A 23,937-nucleotide genomic window follows, 5' to 3' on the forward strand; every position below is an offset into this window, starting at 1 on the left:
ACCAAAAGAAACAAGAAAAACATTTTTTTTGCTATACCTATAAACACTCATATTTTTTTTTCCCTTTTGGCCTCCAGCGAATTCCAGAGAAGTTTAAAGGACAAATTAGTAGGTATTTAGACCCAGTAGTTTCGGAGATAAGGGGGGAGGGGAATTGTAATTTTTTGCCTGTTTTCTTGAATAACTGCTAAACTATTATCCTAAAATTATGAAAAAAATATATATATTTGAGATTCTTACAATAAGCTATTTGATTTGATATGTAACACGATATAGTTTGAAAAACTTTAATTTTTAATTTTCTCATTTACCCCCCAAAGATGGCCTCCATATTTAAAATTCATTTATTTACGTTACGTCTTTGGGTCAGAAACATACATATGTGTGCCAAATTTCAACTTAATTGGTCCAGTAGTTTCGGAGAAAATAGGCTGTGACAGACGGACAGCCAGACGCACGACTCGCACGAGTGATCCTATAATGGTTCCGTTTTATCCTTTTGAGGTACGGAACCCTAAAAACGGCGAACAAGGCGCGAAGGCGTCAACAATCTGTGAAATCGACGCCACACTCGCGTTCGCGGCTTCGCGCCACGATTCGCGCACAAGTGTGGAGGGCCCTCAAGATATCAAAAAACTTGTAGCTTGTAGCAAATTATACCCGCTTTCATTTTGTATAATGATCATGTCGTTAGAACGCATACTTTTCGAGATATAAGCGAAAAACCGATAAATGTGTTCTTCAAACCCCTTTCTTCCCCCGACTCAAGGACTACGGCCGGGGACTTTTGATATGTTCACCTCCTAGATAGTCGAAATAAAGTTAGGTACGAAGTCAAAAATTGTGTTTCATGCATTTCCCTCTATAGGTACCTTTTTTTGAGAATTCGTTGCCTGGCCTAATTTTGAGTAATTTTTTGTTATCAGCGAATTTTTTTGTCACAATTTGCCGCCCCTAATATCTTGCCGCCCTAGGCCCGGGCCTACTGTGCCTTATGGGAAATCCGCCACTGCATATATAGTGCTTTTCTCAAAAATGGTGCAAGAAATATAAATATCATAGAAATATTTTACAAAAGCAACTTTCTTACGTATATATTTTCACAGAAAAAAGTAGAAACAATTGAAAAATTAGCTTTGCCGCCTTTTTAATTTTTTAATAAAAAAATAGAAGTGTATTTTTCTGCCGAAAATACGCCAACCTATTTGAGACAGCTAAATAGTCGCGGTACTAATCATCTGTTTGGCTGTTTAATGGGGCTGTGCCTTCATTTGATATGGCCATTTCAACTTTTAAAAAGTTTGGAACTCGACAAATAATGGAATTTGTATGCAACATTGCAGTCCCAAAATCGAGACTGCAATGTTTTTAACTTTTTAATTTTTGACTGACCATAAACTACGCGCTTCGCAACCTATTTTTTAAACGGCAAAGTCGACTTTGCCGTCCATTTTTGAGAAAAGGTCCTTTAAAGCCTACGTCGGATTGTCAAGCCTATAAAAGTTAGGTATTTTTTTTTTCAATCTAAAAATATTATGAATTCCACATGGAATGTATGCATATATATTTTTTTTTAAACAACATATTTTTGTATGCATATATACATTGACATATATCTGAGGATGGGCCTTACGGGCAATTAGAATGGGGCCAGTCGGCGGTGTCACGCATACGAATTCGAGCCAATCGTGCAGCCTAACGCCACAACGCGATTGGTAGATGAGTTCGCATCACGCGCGCGATTGGTCGCAACTAGTTAGATTAGACTGCACGATTGGCTCGAATTCGTGAGTGACACCGCTGAACTAGCACCATTCTTAGTGCCCGTAAGGCCCGTCCTTAGATACATATATGTCGATGATCGAAGCGGTTAAAGTGCTCACAAACAGTGTTGGCCGAAAGTTAATGCAAATTGAAAATGTTGGCCATTAACCATTATAAATTGAATCGTAAACTGTAATCGTCCGTTACGGTTTAAGGTTCAATTTATAATGGTTAATGGCCAACATTTTCAATTTGCATTAACTTTCGGCCAACACTGCTCACAAATATCTGAACTATGCCTCTATTGTGCAGTGCCTGTTAAGATATTTTTGAGCACCTCGGACGCTCCTATATATCTGATGGCGACTGTACCTACTTATAGTCTTAGGTATATTCACAAAGAAAGCTTGCAACTATTTGAGTTTTATTGCCACAATAACACTTGCCACAAGTCGCTACCGCTTTTTAATTATCTATTGTTTTAACTAGTATAATGCCAGTTTCCGAGTTAAATAGTTTCGATATCATAATATCAACCTTATTAAAGAACAAATAGAGTTCAAATTATAAATGACAGGAAGTGAAGTTGAGTACTTGAAATTCGTCGTAGTAACGTCGCAAAAAGTGCAGTTTCAAGCGTGCGCGACGTCACGTACGCTAATCAAGTGTAATGTTATCGGTCGGACATTGTACCTATTCAGAGTGTATTCACCTTTTGTCTGTGTAGTAATGCTAAAGGGAAGTTAAACAGCGTTTAACATAATTATGCAGTATCCTGCGCAAGCCTATTTAGCCAAGTTTAGAATTTACCTGTAGTACCATAGATAAATATAAGTAAAGAAAGGGTGGTAACTCCATACATCAGTTTTCTTACCAAAACGCGAGTTATTTTGTAGTCAACATCTAGCTAGCGTCAAGTAGCGGAATTTATCAGTACTGCTAGTTGACAATAGATGTCGCGACGAACGAAAACTCATACCCATGTTTAAGACAAGTTAAAATTACATTCAGTAAGAAAAGTACAATGTAGATACAAAGGTCCCGTCTTTTGTTAGATGTAAGTACATATTTGTTCAACCTGTAAACATTTCCTTCAGACATGGGAGCGAGTGGCGCCCGGCGGCGCACCCTGCAGCGCCAGAACCGCGACGCGCGCGGCCCGCTGCAGACCTCCGCCAGCCTGCCCGAGACGCCCGTGTTCGCGCGCGGCTGCGACGTGCCGCGCACGCCGCCCAGGAACTCCACTGGCCCACCGAGGAACAATACTATGACCTCCATTCAATCTATAGGTACACACATATATGTAACTTTTTCGTCCGTTTGATTTGAGTCTACTATAGTTAGTAGACTCAAATCAAACGGACGACCGGGGTCGTAAAACTTCTCATTCACGCTCGCATGATTGAAGGTAGGGTAAGAGAGATAGAGATATGATCCCAGTCGTCCGTTTGAAGGTAGGGTGAGAGAGATAGACATATGATCCCAGTCGTCCGTTTGGTTTGGGTCTACTTTTTATAATGGCAACGCTCTTTAACTAATCATCGGTGGATCTAGCTGTAGTCAACTGCCAGTCTGCCCGAGGCGTCTGTGTTCGCGCGAGGATGCGACATCTATAGGTACACACAGCTGTCTTTAGCGTAGTAGGTATCACGCTAAAAAACATCGATAGGTAGATCTCGCAGTAAGCATCCGCCGACTTGCCCTAGGCGCCCATGATGTTAACAACCCCGCGCCCGAGGCAACAACTGACTATTGTATGACTACTTCAATGGTATCACACTGATGCGGTTTCGGTACGGTTTCCGAAGCGAGGGAGTCTACAGTCATCTATGCGACAGACTTGGCCACTCCATCTTAGTTGGCTTTTCATTATAATGGCCTCCATACCGGACTAATATTAACAAATCCCACAGCAACCCTGGCAAAGAGTATGAGGGGCGGAAGAATAATATTTGGTTTGTAATTGTTGCGCAGGGAGCAGTGCGACCCTGGGCGGGTACGGCCGCGGCTCCGTCGTGGGCCCGGCCGGCGTGAGCACGGGCGCCGACCTGCTGCGCCTCGGCGGGCCCCCGCGCGGCTGGTACCCGCGCCAGCGCCACCGGTCAGTATCACTGTACTACACCCACACCACTTTCTGTCCTATTACTTGGTTGTGCTCAGACTGGCACCAAATAGGTGGTACTTAAGATTTGAGTGGGGGAGGTATTGTTCCATATCATAGAGTTCTATTGTTTTTAAGGGTTATTAGAGTAAACAGTGTCTTATTGAACTGGTAATATTCGGTAAGCAAGACAGCCACAAATAATTGACTGTGCTTGGTTCAATCCGCCCTTAGGTAAGGTTTTACAGGTATTCAATCAAGCTAATTTTAACAAGAACACTTATTTTTCAGCAGATACACTAGAAATACAACTAACTTCCATGTTTGTATAATAACCGTACATTTTCCAATATAAATATTTAGATATTTTGAAATCCAAGTGATCCAGTTCTTCGAAACATTCCAATCGTAACCACGAAGACCATACTAACATACCGTCGGGTGACAAGCAAAGTCACTAAGTACCACCACAAGTTCATAGCCATAGTGAACCATATGAGTACTAAAAGAAGGTCGATTATTGTTTAATTTTTTTTTAGTAATTAGTGACTTTTGCTTGTCGCCTGACGATACGTAACTTATAATACAGGGTGCAATCTTTTACGTGATACAAAAATAGTCCCAACTAGCAAAATAGTCGTATAAGAATTGATTTACTCAGCCTGTAATCGTATAACAGCCGAGTTACGGTTGTTGAAGCACCAATATATCGTATAATAGCGGTTAACTCGACTATTTAGCAATTTTCGCTAATTAGTGCTATAATCATGTCGTATAAACGTTTATAGCACTATCTTTTAGCACTTTTATTCCACCTTTTAATAAATGCTGAGTTAGCGCTACTAAATCACTTTTATTCAGCATAATTGTTCTATTAAAATCATATAACAGCTATAGATTAGCTAATTGTCTGAATAAGGCGCTTTAATACAACTGTTACTCAACTCTCTTCTCTGTTGCTATAAAAGCCTATTAAAAGCAATCAAATAACCATTTGGCAACAATGCTGCTGTAACAGCGCGCTTATATCATAATTCGGGTAATGGGGTTCAAACCGCTGTTATAGGAGCTAAAGTGTATTTACAGGTTTTATTCAAAATGTATTCAGCTTAGAGTACTTTTAAAGAGTTTTGAACTACATTAACAGCACAAGTCAGCCATGTCGACGTTTCAATATAGTCCGGTGGCCAACTGCATGAAACCCTACCTGACAAAAAAATAGAATAATCCTACTCTGTAGGGGTAGCTGACTTTTAGTAGCATCAACTGTTCTTGGTCGGCCGCGGCTTAATTTGGAAAATTTTGCGCTAATGGCAAAATAGTGGCACAAAAATTCATAAAATAAAAACCCATCGTATAATAGAATGAAACTTGCATGGTAGGATAGCTGCCTTTGAGGACAGCAAAACAAAACTGGTCAGCTACATCCTGTGTTGGCAGGTTCTTGTGTCCGACTGAATTTGTGGTACCACGTGACAGCTACAATTTACCTCATCGAAAAATAGAATCAAAACAACTGATTGTAATACCTACATTAAATTTGTTGACATATGTCTTGGTCGGCCTCACCTTAGCCTGACAGCGTTTTCAGTCCGTCCGCATTAAAAAAAAAGTCAATGGCAGCTATCCTACCATACAAGTGACATTCTATTTTTCGATGAGGTAAATTGTAGCTCACTTGGTACCACAAATTCGGTCGGACACAGGAACCTGCCAACACAGGATGTAGCTGACCACTTTTGTTTTTTTGATGAATATTTGTACCACTTTTTTGCCATTTGCGCAAAATTTGCCAAGTTAAGCCACGGCCGACCAAGAGCAGTTGAAGCTGCTAAAAGTCAGCTACCCCTACAGAGTAGGATTTTTAAATTTTTTTATCAGGTAGGGTTTCATGCAGTCGGCCATCGGACTATAAATCCATAAACATGGCGACATCATGTGCTATAAGTGTAGCAGTAAACGCAGTTACTCGACTTACAGTCGAATTAATGAGATATAACAGAAACTAGATCGTGTAAGCAAATTTTTACTTATTTTTATTAATATTTTTTTATTGAAATTTAAGAAAATAGGCGGCCTATGAATATATATGAACCAGTGCCTTTGGTTTTATCAATAAAGTATTTTTCGCGCTGGGTTTTACTGTATTACGTGTACTTACAGACAGTAAAAACTTATGTACACAATCACGGTAAAAATAAATGTCATGGATGACAGCAGTAAAAAATACTTAAGTACCTTTTTGTTTTATTAGACACGCGAAGACGATTAGGCCTCAAACTTAATCAAATAATTGAAATATAATCGCTTACCTGAGATCGTTTTTAGCACATATTAGTTGAATAAAAGCATTTACTGCACTCTTACACATTTAAAATGCCGAGTAAAAGCAATCCGGCTACCTTTACGAAACATTTTTGCTGAGAAAAAGCAGTGCGGCAGCTTTTATAGAACACTTTTACTGAGTAATAGTAAATTGCTAATGTTTATAGAACAAATAGTCGAGTAAAAGCACTATCGTTACTATTAAAACACTAGAAGTGCTTTTATCCACGTTTACTCAACTCTTACAGCATCGATTTGCTTCTTATACAGCGCTTACTCGATTTTTATAACACTTTTAGTCTGTATAAGTGCGCCTTTTCGCGTTGAGTAAACGCTTACAGGAATTTTACTCGACTGTTTTTACACCGTTTATAGCACCAAAAAGCGAAAATAAAAACGTGCTCTCAACTTTTATAGCACATAGATTTGCTAGTTGGGGTGTATCTAGTTCCGCTCATGCTGGAGAATATAATGCATTTATTCAATTGTTTAAATTAGTCTTATTTAAAACTTCATATTTTTCTAACAAATAATTTAATCACAAACTCAAAGTATGGACACCCTACATTCTATGACAATGACACTTCACGAGTTTTATCAATTATCTTATCACTGTTATTGATGATTGATAAGTTCCGTACCTAATTACCGATTCGAAGGAAGCCTTATCAATTTGAATAATTTTCTCTTAAGAAATCTTGGAGGGACTAGCGTTACCCAGTTTCCGCTGGGGACAGCGACATCTAGCGTTTAACAAACAAATCTGTCACCTAAATGGATTCACGTAGAGAAAGACATTTTTTTACGTAAATCAGTTTTTCAGCGTCAAAATTTCACATCATGGGACCATCGGTCGTTCTCGATTACACACAAAAGTTACCGATAATGCCTGATTGCATTACACCGATTACACGGCCAAGTTATCAACATTTGCGAGTGGCTCTACATTACCGTGTGATGATTGTACTTCTACATAAAGACTATTAATAATAAACGAAGTAAGTAGACAAAATTTATTTACAAAATGAAAACTAGTTTACTTCAAACGTATTTTAATAACTGTTCAAAATGTCCACCACCTTCCTGCTGGCATAACTCCGCACGCCGTCTTAAATTGTCTCTAAGTTTGCGAAGTACATACTCCTTGGCTCTCACAACATCAAACGCCTGTATAATTTTTTGGCGAAGCTCTGCGACAGTATGCGATTCTCGCTCGTAAACTTGCCTTTTAATCTCACCCCATAAAAAGAAGTCTAGTGGGGTGAGATCAGGGCTACGAGGTGGCCAAGCGATGGGGCCATTGCGTCCAATCCATCGGTCGGGGAACTCCTGATTTAAGTAGTTTCGAACCCGTAGTGAAAAGTGTGCAGGAGCTCCGTCTTGCTGAAAGTGTAAGTTTTCTAGATTTTCATCAGGAACTCCCATCAATAATCTTGGTAAAACGTTTCTTAGCAGATCCTCGTATTTAGGCCCATTTAGTGTACCTTCAATAAAATGCGGCCCTATTACGCAGTTATTTAGAATACCTGCCCACACATTAAGCGAAAAGCGAGTTTGGAATGCATCTCTGCGTGTGACATGTGGGTTTACATCACTCCACCAGTGTTCATTGTGGACGTTGAACAATCCTATTCTTGTAAAGGTCGCTTCATCTGACCACAAGATGTTGAGATGTAAGTGACCTAGTAGCCATTGGCAAAACTGTGTCCTTTTGCCGTAATCCGCGAGAACAATATCCTGTACACGCTGAAAGTGGAAGGGATGTTTCCCTTGGGCATTCAACAGTTTCCACATAAAAAAATGGGATGTTCCAAATCGAGCCGCGGCTTGCCTTGTGCTGGCTTGTGGGTGGCGGTGAAAGTACTCCAGTACTCGAGTACGGAACGGTTCCGCGTACCGTGCTCGTCGTCCTCTGCCTCGGGCATGTTCTGGGACCGTAAACTGGCCATAAGTCCTTAAATTATGGACAGTACTGTTTATAAGACGACGTGTCGGGATTGGAAGTTCCGGATATTTTTCATGGAACAATATCTGAGTTTGCACCGTACTATGGGTCGTAAAATAAAACGACACCATATCCGAACGCTCAATATGCGTAAAAGGATAGGGAGGAGGCATTTTTAAAACTTGGTAATTTTTTTGAGTTCGATGATTATTTTGACAAGTCATGTCACGTCGACAGTTGTCGAAATTACTTGTTTTAAATTATTATGGTACCTATCACTCTAGAGCATTTAATGTAAAACTGATACTAAACTTTTTGTTCATTTGTAAAGAAGTAGGATGACCATTCATATGGAAAAAACAGAGGATATCTTGCAACTGAAATTAAAACTGAATAAAGCAAGTTAGCAATCGAGACCTTTGTAAGACCTCTTAGTTGTGGGAAGAAGTATATGAAACACTAATTTTGTATCACGTAAAAGATTGCACCCTGTATAATGTATACCAATAGGTATTACCATAATTATAGTAACCTACCTAACCCCAGTCTGTATTGGCAGGCCGGCTTCCATCGAGCACCTGGACCGGCTGACCGCGTCGTCGAAGGCCGAGCACGCGCCCTGGGACGGCTCCGGCGCCCGCAAGCCGCTCACGCTGCCCCCCAACCTGACGCCCAAGTTCTTCCACAAGTCCCCCAGAGAGGCACTGCGTAGGGTCACCAGCTTATTAATACGAAAAGGTAAGACGCTTGTAATACTGTCTATTTGTATTTTTCTCTAGATAGCAACCTGAGTGGATCAAATACCAGAATTTGAAGTTTGGTTAAAACAAAATGTACGGCGGTTGGCGTAAGCGTCGAGCATGCATTTCAGAGCGTGCATTTGCAGCGGGGGTGAGTAATGGCGAAGTAGGTATCTACATGTAAATGATGTAAATAATTTTAGAATTAGCTTTCGATACAAGTATATTCAGACTTAAAAAGCCGCTTCCATACAATTGAATTTACGCTCTCGTTGAAACGACTTGCCTTATTAGGTACCTACATGAAACCGCGTCATCGAAGAATTTAAAGAACAAAAAATGCTATACAAAGAAAATAAGTGCGAGTAGATTGTACGTATAAAACCGTTTTAAACTTATCTACTTGAATGTTCATGTAAAATGTAAAATTTCATATTATTTCAGAATGTCATTTTAAAATGAGAGGGTAACTTCGATTGTATGGCGGCGGTTAGGTTCGCGTGACTCTTAAGTATTTCAATCATGCATATCCGGACCTCGCTTCAAAAAGACCAGACAAACCAAGATCCACTTCGGGTCGTTGCGCGTTGCGCCACAGCAGTAAGTAAGTAAGTAAGTAAACGCAAATAATTCTATGACAACTACCTTTCTTCTGACAGCTTAGAATACCTAATAATCGGGTTATGTTAGTCCTAGAATTCCCGGATAGATAAATTGCCAGAATAAGAATAATTAGAAAGATACCTACGATGATTTTTTTTATCTAGTTACATATTTAAAAGAAGCCTTTGATCAATGAGACATGTCGGCTCCGTTGGGCCTCTACATTGCAGATATCAAAAAAACTGTACACGACTTTCGCAGTTTTAGAAAGGGGTTCCGCCAATATCGAGTGAAAAACCCCAATATCAGTTACTGTGTAACCCCTAGCTTCAAGTTGCGCCCTCTTGTCCCGAGATCGAACACATTCCGATGATACTAAATTTTGGTGTTCAGATGCATTTAGTAAAAAAAATACTCGCTACTCGACTAATTTACTGAGAAGTCAGAACAAGCCTTGGACTGGCAAGTTGGTTTATTTTACTGACTATTTCGTCATGGCACGACCCGGAAAATTACCCATTGAACCGAACCGACTAAACGCATTGTTGCTTTGCTTTGGTAAGTTAAGTATTATTTCGATGTTGTTATTGTATACGCGTTCCAATCTGGCCCGCGGGAGCCAGGCTCCAGATGTTCAGCCCTAACTGCAGCAACCAGAAAATTCTGAGGCGCAATACGGCCCTCGGGTAAAAAAGTTTGGAGACCCCTGAGTTAGAACATAAATATAGTACAAGGGCGAAGTTATCCCTGAGAAATCTTTATTTTATTTAAAATTCTTTTTCCATACCTGTTCAGCACTATCACAGTCACGCATGTCGGTACGAACGGCCCGGATAGTACAGTAATTTTAATTTGATAACGAAATTCAGAAGTAGGTACAGTCTTGTTAGTCTTATTTATTTCATTTGACATCATATTACAATTAATGCATGCTATATCTCTTTTTGTTTTCTAGTAAATAATTGATATTTACCTTATGTTTACAAATAAATGTATTTTGATTTTGATTAAAACTTTTATGTTATTTTAATTTGAAGTTATTGTAACTCAGTCATGATACTACGTCATACTGCATACCTAATTGCTCAAATACAGTTAAATTCATAATAAGCTAAAGCATGGGTTTATCCTGTTTTGCCTACAGGTTTTGTACCCTTGTTTTCCTTTAGCTCTGGGATAGTTATCGTATTTTATTAAACAATAGGGAATATTAGGCAAAGCTCTGCGTAGGTGGCACCTTTGTGGCACATACAGTAAACAAACCACATTGACACATCACACGTCACGTCAATCATATGGCCTACCGCGAAACAAGAAAATCGAAATTTCGTTACCTAATCTCTCTATCACTCTTGCATGTTCGAGCGATAAAGAGGCAGATAACTAAATTTCGATTTTCGCGTTTACCGGTAGGCCCTTGTTAACAAACCGCCTTGATGCATCAATGTCATATTTTATTGTCTGTGAAAACTTGTCAAAAAACAGTTTAAGGCACAGTATGTATAAGTTAGTCTATGAATTTACTGAGTCGGTATTGCTGCACTCTGGCGGCAGAACATTGCAGTAATATCCCCTATTCTAACATACCCAAGTTCCATAATTAAACTGAAAATTAAGGAAGAAAAGTACACAAAGCTTCTGATTCGCACGTCGTTCTGAAGTTTGAGCGAGACAACTTGATCAGAATTTCTATATACATATGTACAGCAGCTAGGTATTGTTTCAGGAAATTATACTAAATTTAGATCAAAATAAATAATTTCGCGAAAAAAACATTATTTAAACGTTTTCGACGAAGTAAAGGACTCCCCTGTAAAGTTGGCAATTTACAGGGGAGTCCAAAGCCTTCTAAGAACTAAGAAAATCTTAGGCGCATCTTCAACACCTATCAATAAGATAGAATGGCATGCTAGGGTATGCGTTAAACGTGTCGAAATTATCTGTTAGGTTAATTATACCCATCCAAATGTGTTCCGATGACTAATGACACTGTTCTGGTAGCCGTTAGACCACATGCGTAGATATGTTCGAACGTTCGAACCTAATATTAAAATTTTTAATATTGTCAAGATTAAGAAGAATTGTAGGTAATTCTTGACAGGTAATGAGTTATATGTCGGAATTTCGTGACAATTGTAGTGTTTCTTGTGACAATTGTCATAAACTTAGCAAGAGAAATATCTGTTTTTTTTTCGATATAATAAAGTTTTTTTAAATAATACAATGATGGTGGCAAACAGGAATACGGCCCGCCCGATGGTAAGCGGTAACCGTAGCCCATGGATGCCTGTGACGTCAGCAACAGTGATGTTTTACAATTGTCGCACCTGTCACCGTGGTGAAATTGGAGCCTGGTCGTTATTGTGATGTGTCCGGAATTTTCAATTATTTTTCCTATTGCCTTATAAAGGAGAAACAATGGATATGGCTCGACAATTATTCAACTTGTTTGTACATTACAAAATTCCGTAGGTATGTTACGAGGGGTGTTCAAAATATTCTCGGTATGAAAATGAAAACAAACAAGTACGAAAAGTTTGATATTTTTATTTTTCAATATACTCCCTCCCTATGTTCATCCACTTAAAAGATCGATCAATTTTTATTAAATCCCCGATAAAAAAATTTTTTTGTCTTTGGTGTAAAAATGCTCCTCCACTGCCGCCTTCAATGCTTCATCATCAGAAAAAAAATATTCCATGCAGATCCTTTTTAAGATTGGGGAACAAAAAGAAGACGCTGGGGGCTAAGACCGGACTATACGGTGGGTGAGTAACAGTTTCAAACCCACATTCAACAATAGCTGCCTTGGCAATATGAGCAGTATGGACGGGGGCGTTGTCACGCAGAAGCAGAACACCTTTGGTTATCTTTGCTCGCCTCTTTTCTTTGATAGCATCCTTTAATTGACGTTGAATGTTAGCGTAGTACTGTCCTGTGATATTTACACCTTTTTCTTTATAATCGATTAGTAATATTCCTTCAGAATCCCAAAATATCGTGGCCATGACCTTGCCAGCTGAAGGGACGACCTTGAACATCTTGGGATGAGCTGAACCCTTAATGTGCCACTGCATGGACTCTTGTTTACTCTCTGGGTCATAATGATGAACCCAGGTTTAATCTCCAGTAACTATTCTTTGCAGCACCTCATCAGGATTTTCACCGCACAGGTCAATAACATCGGAACTACACGCTACACGCATGTCTTTTTGAAGCCGAGTCAGCATTCGCGGAACCCATCTTGCACTTACTTTTGACATATTAAGATGGTCATGGATAATATCATGTACGATACCAATAGAAAGATTGGTTACTTGAGCTATAGATTTTACCTTCACTCGACCATCTTCCAATATAAGTTTTTCCACTTTATCAATATTTTCTTGTGAAGTAGCTACTACAGGCCGACCAGGTCTAGGGTCATCTTCAATACTAGCCCTTCCACCCTTAAATTCGCTTGACCACTTTTAAATGGTAGATAAAGAAGGAGCAGACTCACGGTAAACACAATCCATTTCCTCTTTTATGGTTTTTTTATTTTTACCCTGTTTTGTCGAGAATCTTATGACGCATTGATGTTCTGATTTAGTTAACATTGTCAATTCGCACATGATGTTCATGTTTGTTCAGCAATTGCAGAAAAACAAAAGAACATCTCGGTTCGAATTATACTTTTTTTTAATGTCAATGAATAAACCTTAGCGGCCAGTAACAAAAGAAATTTTAGAAGAGGTTGTAAGATATCAATACCGAGAATATTTTGAACGCCCCTCGTAGTATTCATATTTAATTACACAAACGGGTCTACCGCGATATAATTTCATTGTTTATACCTTAAATTCCGACGTTTCAGCTGAGTTGCACCAGAAGCACTACCACCAGTTTTAACATTGACATATTCACTCACGTTTAAGTAACTTACTTTCTATGCATCTCGCTCGTACTCGCATATTAGTGCAAGCGAGATGTATAGAAAGTAATTTACGTAGACGCGAGTTAATCTGTCAATGTCAAAACTGGTGGTAGCCGTACAGCTGTGGTCACGGAAAGACCACAACTTCTTGCAGTTTTTTGGTTATATCGCGGTAGACTCGTTTGTGTAATTAAATATGTCTACAAAACGCGAGAGTTTAAAGTGTTATGTTAGTATTAATGCGAAGTTTGAACTTAATCGCGTAGGTACCTCTACCTATGTCCTAATCCTGGTTATTATCATAGAAATAGTTTCCTATAAACCATAAGGAAGAAGCAATTTATGAAAATGGATGTGACTCGGCAAGCAACATTTAATTATTCACTTATGTTATAATTACATATAAATTATGAGGAAACGCCACAAGTTAACAATTTTTCAGCAGTATTTCCGTTAAATTCAAGTTTAGAACGTAATAAAATACATCTTAGGTAAGATAAATCTAGATCGCATTTGAAAATTAGCCAAATTAAGTATCAGTAGTACGTATTTAGTCTGCTAAAAAACTCGCATCAAGCTGAAAGCTTAGTCATAAAAACATTTTAATTAGTAAAGTAATTATCCGATAACGGTGCCGTGGTCTATGGCTCATAAATAAACATGTGACTGCAGCTTACTGGACAGTGAACATATTTTAAATCTTTTACCTAGCTTAAAAAACACTATTGGGATGAGCAAATGTTGGTTGAAGGTCCCACTTTGTCGATGCGCAGCTTCGAGCAACACGACGTGTTCTTTGAATTTCTTTTTTTTTGGTAAAATCATGTTAAAATCGGATTTTTTTTTCCACCGGTGTCTTGATCCACAACATCCTTGCTAGTAGTGACATTGTAATTGATGGTGGGTTCATTCTACATCGAGTGGTTTTGTCAATCCAAGGTAAAATGTATCTCCCAAGGCTCTCAAAATGTATCCACACCTCGTGGGAAGAAACAAACTCGGGTTATACGCATTTAGGACCAAATGAAGGTATTAAAATGATTTCTAGCTTGCTGGGAATTAATTCCTCAAAACACTTTTTTTGGATCTAATTTGACTGATCTATCAATTTTTTAACCGACTTCAAATTCATAGAAGGAGGAGGTTCTGTATTCGGTTGTGGCTATGTTTTTTTCGAATGAGCGAGCGAAGCAAACGAAGTTCTTACATTCAACTTGGGACACGCGGCTGGCTAGGGGCACGTCCCGGCATTTCGATGTTTTTAAGCTGAACTATGAGAGGATAGTTTGATACTCAAGAACTTAAGTAAATTTGTTCTAATTTAAATGAAATTGGGTAAACGTGTAGTTGTGGGCATTATATTTTAGTCATTAAATTATGAGCAGGCTCGATCAAGGGGTTATTGAGCTAGAAGAGCTTAGAAGGCTAAAAAGCTATTTGTGAGGGGTCTTGCTATTCTGGTCATCTTTTTGCAAGAAAGTATGGTCGAGTTTGGTATCAAATGAAAGTGCTCGGCTTGTACTTTTATAATATCATTTTTAAATTTACAATTTTGAAATAATTAGCAAGATAAAAATAAACATAATATAGGTATTTGACATTTGACAGGAAATATTTCGGCTTACCACAGATACAGTATCAGTTAAGGGCTCCACAGACCTTGTAATATATCCACGCGATTTTTGATCCATTTCCACCTATAGTGAGACATAAAATAGTAGAAATTAAATAAAATGTAACTCTAAAATTTCCATACTATAGCCGGTCAAACCAGTTTGTCAGTAGAAAAAGGCGCGATATTCAAATTTTCTATGGGACGATAACCCTTGGCGCCTACATATTTTAGCCGCTTATTTCTACTGACAGAAATGGCTTGACAGACCATCAATTGTTGCCATGTGTAAGCGTTTTACGTCAAAAATGTGACAGCTACGTAGAAAGTGGCGCCCTCGTTTATTAAGCGACTTCCAAATCTCAAAAGGAGGAGATTTTTTTTATGTTTCTTACTCCATATCTCCGTCATTACTGGACCGATTTTGAAAATTATTTTATATTTATTGATTGTATGTATATGCATACAGATTGGTCCCGTTTTTGTCAAAACCCAGTTCTGATGATGGGATCCATGAGGAATCGAGGGAACTCCTCAAATCGTAAAGGCATGCGTATAGAGATTTGTGTATTTTCATCAGAAAATCAAGAATTAACATTAAAAACTGTCGCATTTGATGAAGTGGAACTGCTGATGATGATCAGAACAGAACTCTTCAATGACTACACGTTTGGCGATTTCGAATTTATATTTTGACGGACCATCAGCTCAGTCAAAATAGAAATTCGAATCGGAGTTGGAGCCAGACGTGACCCGGATCCGGGCTCTTATCTGGACCTGAATGCGGACCTGGACCCGGACTTGGACCTGGACCAAGACCTAGACCTGGACCTCGACCTGGACGTGGTCCTGGACCCGAAACTAGACCCAGACCCGGACTCGGACCTTGATCCGGAAAACCACTGATACCTAAGCTAAATAAACCACTATCACTATGATTACCTACCATAAAATGTACGTATAAAGTATAATGATGCCAAATTTACTAGCCCCTCCCGCTCAAACCCCCGTACACCACACCGCACGCGCCGTTAAGTGGGTTAGGTTAGGTTAGAACTGCGATCCTCACAGAACCGAAAAAAAGTGGGTTAGGTTAGGTTAGAACTGCGAGCCTTACAGAAACGAAATGCTACTATGTATAGGTGCATAATATGTACCTACTTATAGTCAAAGCAGACAAGGTATTAAGATGTTTTAAGACTTCGCCAATTGTAAAGTATTTTGTTTAACATTACTTACCGTTACAAACGCATTAAATTTATATTGTAATCTACGTACGTTTGAGTCGACCAAATGAAAGTCTAACAGGAAAACAGCTAGTTAAAACTACATGGTATATACCTATATCAAGTTCCATGTATTATTCGTTACACGTTGAATATTCTTTAATAAATACGGATTGTTGAATTAATCATTACTTGTAATTTAAAACACTTCAATCTAACCGTCGATCCACGTCGCGCATCTTACTTCCGATATTATTCCATTGAAATAGATCGACTCATCCAAACCGTACAACAATAAGGCGCTAACAATCGCGAGGACCTAAAAAGTTCAGCAGCACAATAGCAAATAGCATACAATAGCGATTCTATTACCTGCGGCATCAATAATTATTATGTGCATAATCGTATGGCATAGCGTGGTGCAGTGAATCACAGCCGTTGCCTGTGAAGAACCAGTTTTATATAGGCATATCACTTGCCAAGCGTTTGGTTAAGTATAACCAGTGTTAGCTATGACCATGAGATATGTAACAACTATATGCGCAATCAGGGATCTCACTTAAACAGATTGACATAGTCGAACACTCGAAAAAGCAATGGGAATAAAAGTCCAGGCGTGACTGCAGGGCTGATTTAGACGGCGCGCGAACTCGCATGCGATTTTAGTTACATTGCGGACTGTTGGTTACGTCCAATTCAACCGACCGATTCAAAGCCCGCAATGTAATGAAACTCGCATCGTCTAAACTTCATGATTAATAAATAAAATATAGCCATAACAACGCTTTATCTCTCCGTGCCAACGCGACCTTTGTGCGTCATTCTCATCAGTCATCTAACCGTCGGCCGGATTCGCGATAAGCCGGAGCTCGGATTGAACGCAAATATTGGAACGTTAGAAAGTATCTATCTGGAGTCCCAGTAAATAACGAGCCGGTATAACCGGTCGCTGCCAAAGACGGCAACCGGTCAGGCCACGGGGCCAAGAGCGACTCGCCACCCGTCAGTGCTACACTGCTACGCCCTACATACGGCCTGGCTACTTCGTATCGTGTCGTATTTATGCACTAGAGATCGTGACCAGAGACACGTAGAGATCCTCTTTCTACAATATTTATAGGTGAAACAACCGTGAAACAGCGACTAGGTATTGTCACAATCACAAAGCCAAACTTATGCTTTTAGCAAGTCACCATTTCCTTTTCAAGTTTACCGTAAGTAGTTTCATTCTCTATCAAAACCACCTGACTCCTGGCAGCAACAAATAGAAACCCATTAAAATTAAAAAAAAAAGATTTGACAACATTTTTCGTCGCCTCAAATTGAACTCTCATGTTTTCGGCTGCAACGAAAATTCTTCGGAACGTTGCCAGTTAAAGATCTATTTTTAGAAAGTGTTTTTCCTAAGGATTTCGAAATTTGTAACTTTTCTCTGGTTATTTTTAATTTTCCACTAGTTGTTTACGATAGTGATACGTCTCTTCTATTATACCATAGACAATTGGTTACGCTTACACTTAATCAAGTCAGATATTTCAAAAACATTGCGTACGAGTTACAGCATGGCTATCGAAAGTCGATGATAACGTAATCTGCTATCATCGTATCGGTATAGATAACAGGTTGTAATCGAAAACTTTATCTTAATCATTGTTATCTTGACTGGTTACATTTTTTGTCGAATAAAGGAGTGGTGTGCTGTGCACATTTTCGGTTTATAGGTACTTACAATCTATTTTAAGTACATATTTAGTAGCAAGAAGCGTCGCTACGAGTAGGTATATTCTGTGCCCTTCACTTGTTTACTAGCCGGAATACACAATAATTTTCTACCGTGCGTTGTATGTTAGCTATTCATAGGTACTTACTCATTAATCATACCTAAAGCTAAATAAAATAGCGTAATTAAGAGCCAATAGCGGATATTTATCTATTTGCTAATAATATCGTCTGTATTCCGTATCTTCAATTATATAACAAAAATGCAACATAAAAAGGTTAAAACTAGGGCTGGTCGATATTTTGTGCATATTTAAGTAACGGTGTAGCATATGCCACACCAATACGCAGCAGCGAAATGCTGACTCAGCGAGTAAGATGTCGGCAGACGATTAATAAAATTTTACTTCGGCTATTGAGTGCCTCACGAGACCAGTATAATTGTGAACCCACGTTACGCATAATCACTACCAATCTCGAGGTCAATACATACTAGGGACGACTTCGCTCGAGGGTTTTGGGAATTTGAACGAGGTAGCTGCTTGGAGAATGACATTTTTATATTGTCCCTTGCAGCATTGTCATTCGCCTCTGTTCATTGTATACGAGCCCACGGCTTGCATGTAAATGGCGATACATCCGTCTTCGCCCGAATCTATGTACCAACCTACATCCGGTAGGTATGGATGGCATCAGACACTCGCATTCTTCCAACACTACAATTTAATTGTTTTTACTTACATACTTACTTAAAACTGTTTTATTTCAAATGTGTGTAGACTATACCTACGTACCAACTAACTAAAATTATAAATAATTAAATGGGGAAAACTGCTTGCGGTCACGTTGGTATGGATATGGACGTCATATTCCAATGAAAAGTTTTAATGAAGTAGGTAGGTACATCTACGTACTTGTTAAATTTATATACTTGATAAAATTGTGTTTAATCACGCAGGCGTATTACTCGTATGCGGTTTCTTGGTATTAGGTATATTCTGTTCAATGTAATTTGCGACATATTACGATGATATTAAATTTCTTTTTGCGCCGTGTTTACAATCTTTGAGACGAATGACCTTAAAAAACATAAGATTCCTTTTATAGTATGAATGCGTCGACATAACCATCCGCGGTCCCCGTACCATATGGCAGCACGAGGTACACTTGTGTAAAACAGTTTTATTTAAACGCAAACAAGCTCACAGTACCTATGCATTCATACATCAATATTCTATTTATCCATCCACTACTATTTATAAATGCAAAAGTAAGTCTGTCTCTCTGTTGCCTTATTTCATGATTATTGGTAATTATAGATTGATATAAGGCCGTACTTACAATTCAATGTTACTTTGATAAATGTAATGACTGAATGTACGTATCTATTTACGTATATGTTGTACCCATGGTTTTAAATAACCTACTTGTTAGTAGTACGTACATTACTGTATTTTGATGTGTGTTCTTACTATACTTATTATACTACAACTATCTACCTGTAACGTGGCTTTGGTGACTTCAAACAGACGTATTGAACACCTGAGGGTCTACCGCGAACCACGTTCGACCTGTTGCCTCTGTGTCGCACTTGTAAATTAGTACGTAAGTGTGACAGGGAGGCAACACGTCGAACGTGGTTCGCGGTAGGCCCTCTGCTCCGTTATCTTGATCTCCGCTGGTCCTTTATGCATTTTTAGTTTTAACGTCTTTTAGTGGTACCTTTAGAACCTGTGAACGGTGCGTTTCCAATTCCATTACATTAGGAATCTCATAAGATTCCTTAGTGACACATCTATGGTGACTCCAACATTTGATAACATTTCTAACTAACTACCAATCAATTGAAACGAACTGATACCGAATCTCTATGAAAAATTGAAAGATAGCTACAACATTTTTCCAACTTTTGATAATTTAACTTAACACATTATGGAAATTATTAATTAGAACATCTACAGCGAAGTTGCACGCGACGATACAGTGCCTAGCCGTGGTATCCTTCGGTACCACACGCGTGAGTACGGCCTCGTAGTAATCCAATATGGTCTGTGCTGCACTCCGGTCTGATTGGCTCTTTGGCTAACTTGTTACCTACTAGATAGTATCATGCTCGTATTCTGAGAAAAGAGCTCCCAATGTCACTAAACGCATATGTATTCATTCTGCCTCACCACACATTAAAAACAAACATCACGTTGGCAATAGCCATTGGTTTATAATCATCAGGATTCGTTCATTTGTTTGCCGTATTTATGGGTTATGAATTTCAAATTCAAACTGCTTCGCCTATCAATGTTACGGCTGTTATGTGTGATGGAGCAGGACTAAAGTATTGCCAGTACACGTAGTACTTTATCACGCGAGATCCATTTAATAATAATTAGGTTAAGTTCATTTACTAAATCCGTTGCTTGACAATAATCGCTTTGTTTATGTGTTATCGGCATATCACGAGGTTAGTTTGTGAATCCCGTCCCTAATATAAGGTCGATTGATAGCTAGGTATTTTGTATGTATTCATTTAATAAAGTTATTAGCAGTGTACTTGTTTAATTAACCCAACAGAGACCAGTAAACAGGAAAATATAACGTTACGATGTCCCACATATATTACCTATAGACAACATATAAATATTTTATTTATCATGAACGGACAACTACTGGAAAAATCTAAATTTCTCTCTCTCTCTCTCTTAGTTAGTGATAGTGGCTGGCGTGGCTCACTCCGCGATTTCGTCGCTTTGCTACAGGGAGCTAAAAGTACATCCGTTTTACACCAATTTTGGGGAAACCCATAAGCCGCGCGTGGCGCTGTCGCCACCTAGCGGCCATATCTGTGCTGATCGTAACAGACGCGTTTTGTTAGAGAGTGAGTCTTCTGTACCTAGTACTATTATTTATTCTGTGATAGTGGTTAAATTAAATAAATTCATCTGCAGTGCCTGTAGCTAGTCCTCCAACATATCGTTGTACTTAACATAGGTCTCCTTAGCATATTTTTAGAACCAGATAAAAACACATGGTATACTCCTTTTGTACACGACAAACCCATACGCCCCTTACAAAAAGTCACACTTACAAATTGCGTCATTTCTAATTATAGCTACGCAACATTTACGATTTAAATACTTACAATTATTTTATGACTACATTTATTATCGTTCTTTGAGTTAACAATAACTTTATGATGTATTTGCATCCCGCCTGTCCGTGTAACGTTCAATGAACTGCAATTATAATTCATAGTAAGATATTTATTTTCCTGCTTATTTAAAAATTATTGAATTACCTAAGCATGTTTCGAGAAAATTTAGTATGGCCAAGTATAGACAATAAGTAATAGACCAAGAAAATGTTAAGGATACCTAACGACATAACGATTTTGGCACCATGATTTACAATTACATGATTATGAATAGGTACCTATTATCCTCATTCTGACTCTACTTATGTTGACGTAGCAACCATTTGCTTTATAAGTAACGCGTTTATTAAACAACATTACTTGCAAGTTATAAAACCAAATAATCTGTGTCATAGGAAATAGGTACTAAAATTACCGTATCCGATGGAGGATGGATAACTACAATGTAATAATATGATGGGTACGCTTAGCAGTGTGGCTCATATGTTAATGTACCTATGGCGCGACGGTTGGTATCGGGATTTGAGGCCGGCCGAGTGAACGCCACTGCCAAGGTCGGCGCGTCCGCCTCCACGTCAACCTCAAACAATTCGCAGGATTCGGTTCGATGCAATCGGTTTAACCTGTACGACAACTATTGCCACTCGATAACGCGGGACAACATGGCTGCCGAGATAGGGACTTGATTGCTTTACATGCAGATAACGAAATTTAGATATTTACTCGTAGCTATTAATTTTTTTAGTAATGAAAAGGTTGACAGCGCAAATTGTAGGAAAGGCCTTAAAACACTCAGTTGCATATTATTTTTCTTATTATACTCGTAGACCCTTGAGAGAAGGGCCTTGTTGGGAAGAAGTGGAGCAGGCATGAGAAACAGAAACTGCGAATGGACCGCGACCTGGGCTCGTCGGGCGGCCCCGTCGGGTGAACGCTCGCTCAGAACCGGTCGGCCGGCACCGCGGCAAAAAGGATCCTCCCGGGAACATGCCTATCTCCAACGCTATTCCCGCTCTATCGGCGACCAGATATTTCCGGCTCTGCTTTAGATGTCATTCAAAGCCCAACTCGGTTATACTGCCGATGTATTAAAACAGGAAGGCAGGAAATCACTGATAATAATATTATGTTGTATTATGTTGGGCCTAGCGACGATGTGGGAGGAAAAAACTTAGTTTTCCGATAAAAGTGCGGTTCTGGGGTTATATGCATGACGAATTTGTTTTATAAAATGATTTAATATTTTTGTTACTTATCAATTCCATGAAACATTACGTGTCCCTTTACAAGTAAAACTTACAGGACAAAATGGGGCAGACAGAGAAGGGTCCTTATGCTCATCTGCAATATTTAAGGGCCTATTTATCAGAATTTCTAGCAGATGCAGATGGAAACGTCCTTACTGCACTTGAAGCAAAAGACCCTTATAGAAGGGTATTTGGGTATTTGGGAAGGGGTAGGGCATAGGATGGAAAGCCACAAATGATTATTTAATTGTAATTTCAGCATATTTCACAGCAACACTGAAACAGAAAAGGCCATATAGAGGTCATATAACAAAAAATTACATATAATTTATGAAAATATAACTCTGTAGGATACATTTTTTGGTTTCGGTTATCATTTGTATTTCAGGATTGTTGGCAATTAGAAATTATATGTCAAGTTTTATTCCAATTTTGACTAAGGAAATTATTAGTTTCATAATTTTATATACGATTTCATTGTGGACTCACCCAACACCGTAGTTACTCGTACTTAGCCTTTCAGTAGCCCGGTAAAATATCTTTCTCAATAGGTACCTCACGAATTTCATACAAAACTTGTAAGGACATCATAGATCATAGGTATCACGAATTTCATACAAAACCTCAAAATTGGGAGAATGAGCCGTGTGCATTGGTGATGGTGGCACATGGTGATCCTATCCTAATGAAAAATTGTACGCGTAATAATCAGAAAGAGTTGTAGTATGCATTAAAATAAAGTCTGACGGCCTAACTACTACTTTTTTCCGTATTTTAAAACTTTCAGTTTGCCCCACGTAAATACTTTACTTTTAGCTACCTAACTAAATATTAACCGATACTTAATAATACTAAAACCAAGATTAAATGGTTAATTAGTACGGTATTGTTAAAAATGTTACGTTATTATGTATAATACTAGCGACCCGCCCTGGCTTCGCACGTGTTTCACAAAACCTTAGCAAATTATACACCTAAACCTTCCTCAAGAATCACTCTATTGATATGTGAAAACCGCATGATAATCCGTTTAGTAGTTTTTGAGTTTATCGCGAATACATACACAATGCTACACACAAACAGACAGACGCGGCGGGGGATGTTGTTTTATATTAAGGTTACAATACTGAGTTTTCACTGATCATAGTGCGGCGGTATATATCTAAATGTTATAATTTCTAAAGAGACTCGACATCATTTTATAGCGTTTGGGAAGATACACTCTTGTTAAATGATACGATATTAATTTACTTAGCTCTTACATCGACACACACACACATCGTACATCGGCTCGACCAACGGAGTAATTAATAACGACTTGATGAGTTTACCGACTCATTTCATTGTGTTGACTGATTGATTCCAACGAAGTGTTTATTTTGGAGCTTTCAAGACAGTAATTTCTGAGCGCTATTTATTAAAAATAAGACGTTATAAAATAAAATACAAATATCTATCTGACAGTAAACTAATTAAATAACTTATTATGCATATATGGATAATTATTTATAATACTCAATCCATTCAAATGACATTTATTATATATATTCAAGCTGTTTAATATCTAATCGATTCATAACATAACCACGCA

The 23,937-nt window shown here is 38.6% G+C and overlaps 1 protein-coding gene across 2 annotated transcripts in view; it reads left to right on the plus strand.

Annotated features, from left to right (window-relative positions):
• The window catches only part of LOC134790652 (uncharacterized), a 268,621-nt gene that overhangs the window by 227,919 nt on the left and 16,765 nt on the right, over positions 1–23,937 (plus strand). For both annotated transcript variants that reach the window (XM_063761523.1, XM_063761522.1), the window contains 3 exons: positions 2,862–3,053; positions 3,739–3,865; positions 8,695–8,873. In XM_063761523.1, the coding sequence (XP_063617593.1) occupies positions 2,862–3,053; positions 3,739–3,865; positions 8,695–8,873 (498 nt within the window). The remainder of the gene's footprint in view (positions 1–2,861; positions 3,054–3,738; positions 3,866–8,694; positions 8,874–23,937) is intronic.

The sequence above is a fragment of the Cydia splendana genome, chromosome 5 (genome assembly GCF_910591565.1).
Source record: "Cydia splendana chromosome 5, ilCydSple1.2, whole genome shotgun sequence".
In the NCBI taxonomy this organism is placed as follows: domain Eukaryota; kingdom Metazoa; phylum Arthropoda; class Insecta; order Lepidoptera; family Tortricidae; genus Cydia; species Cydia splendana.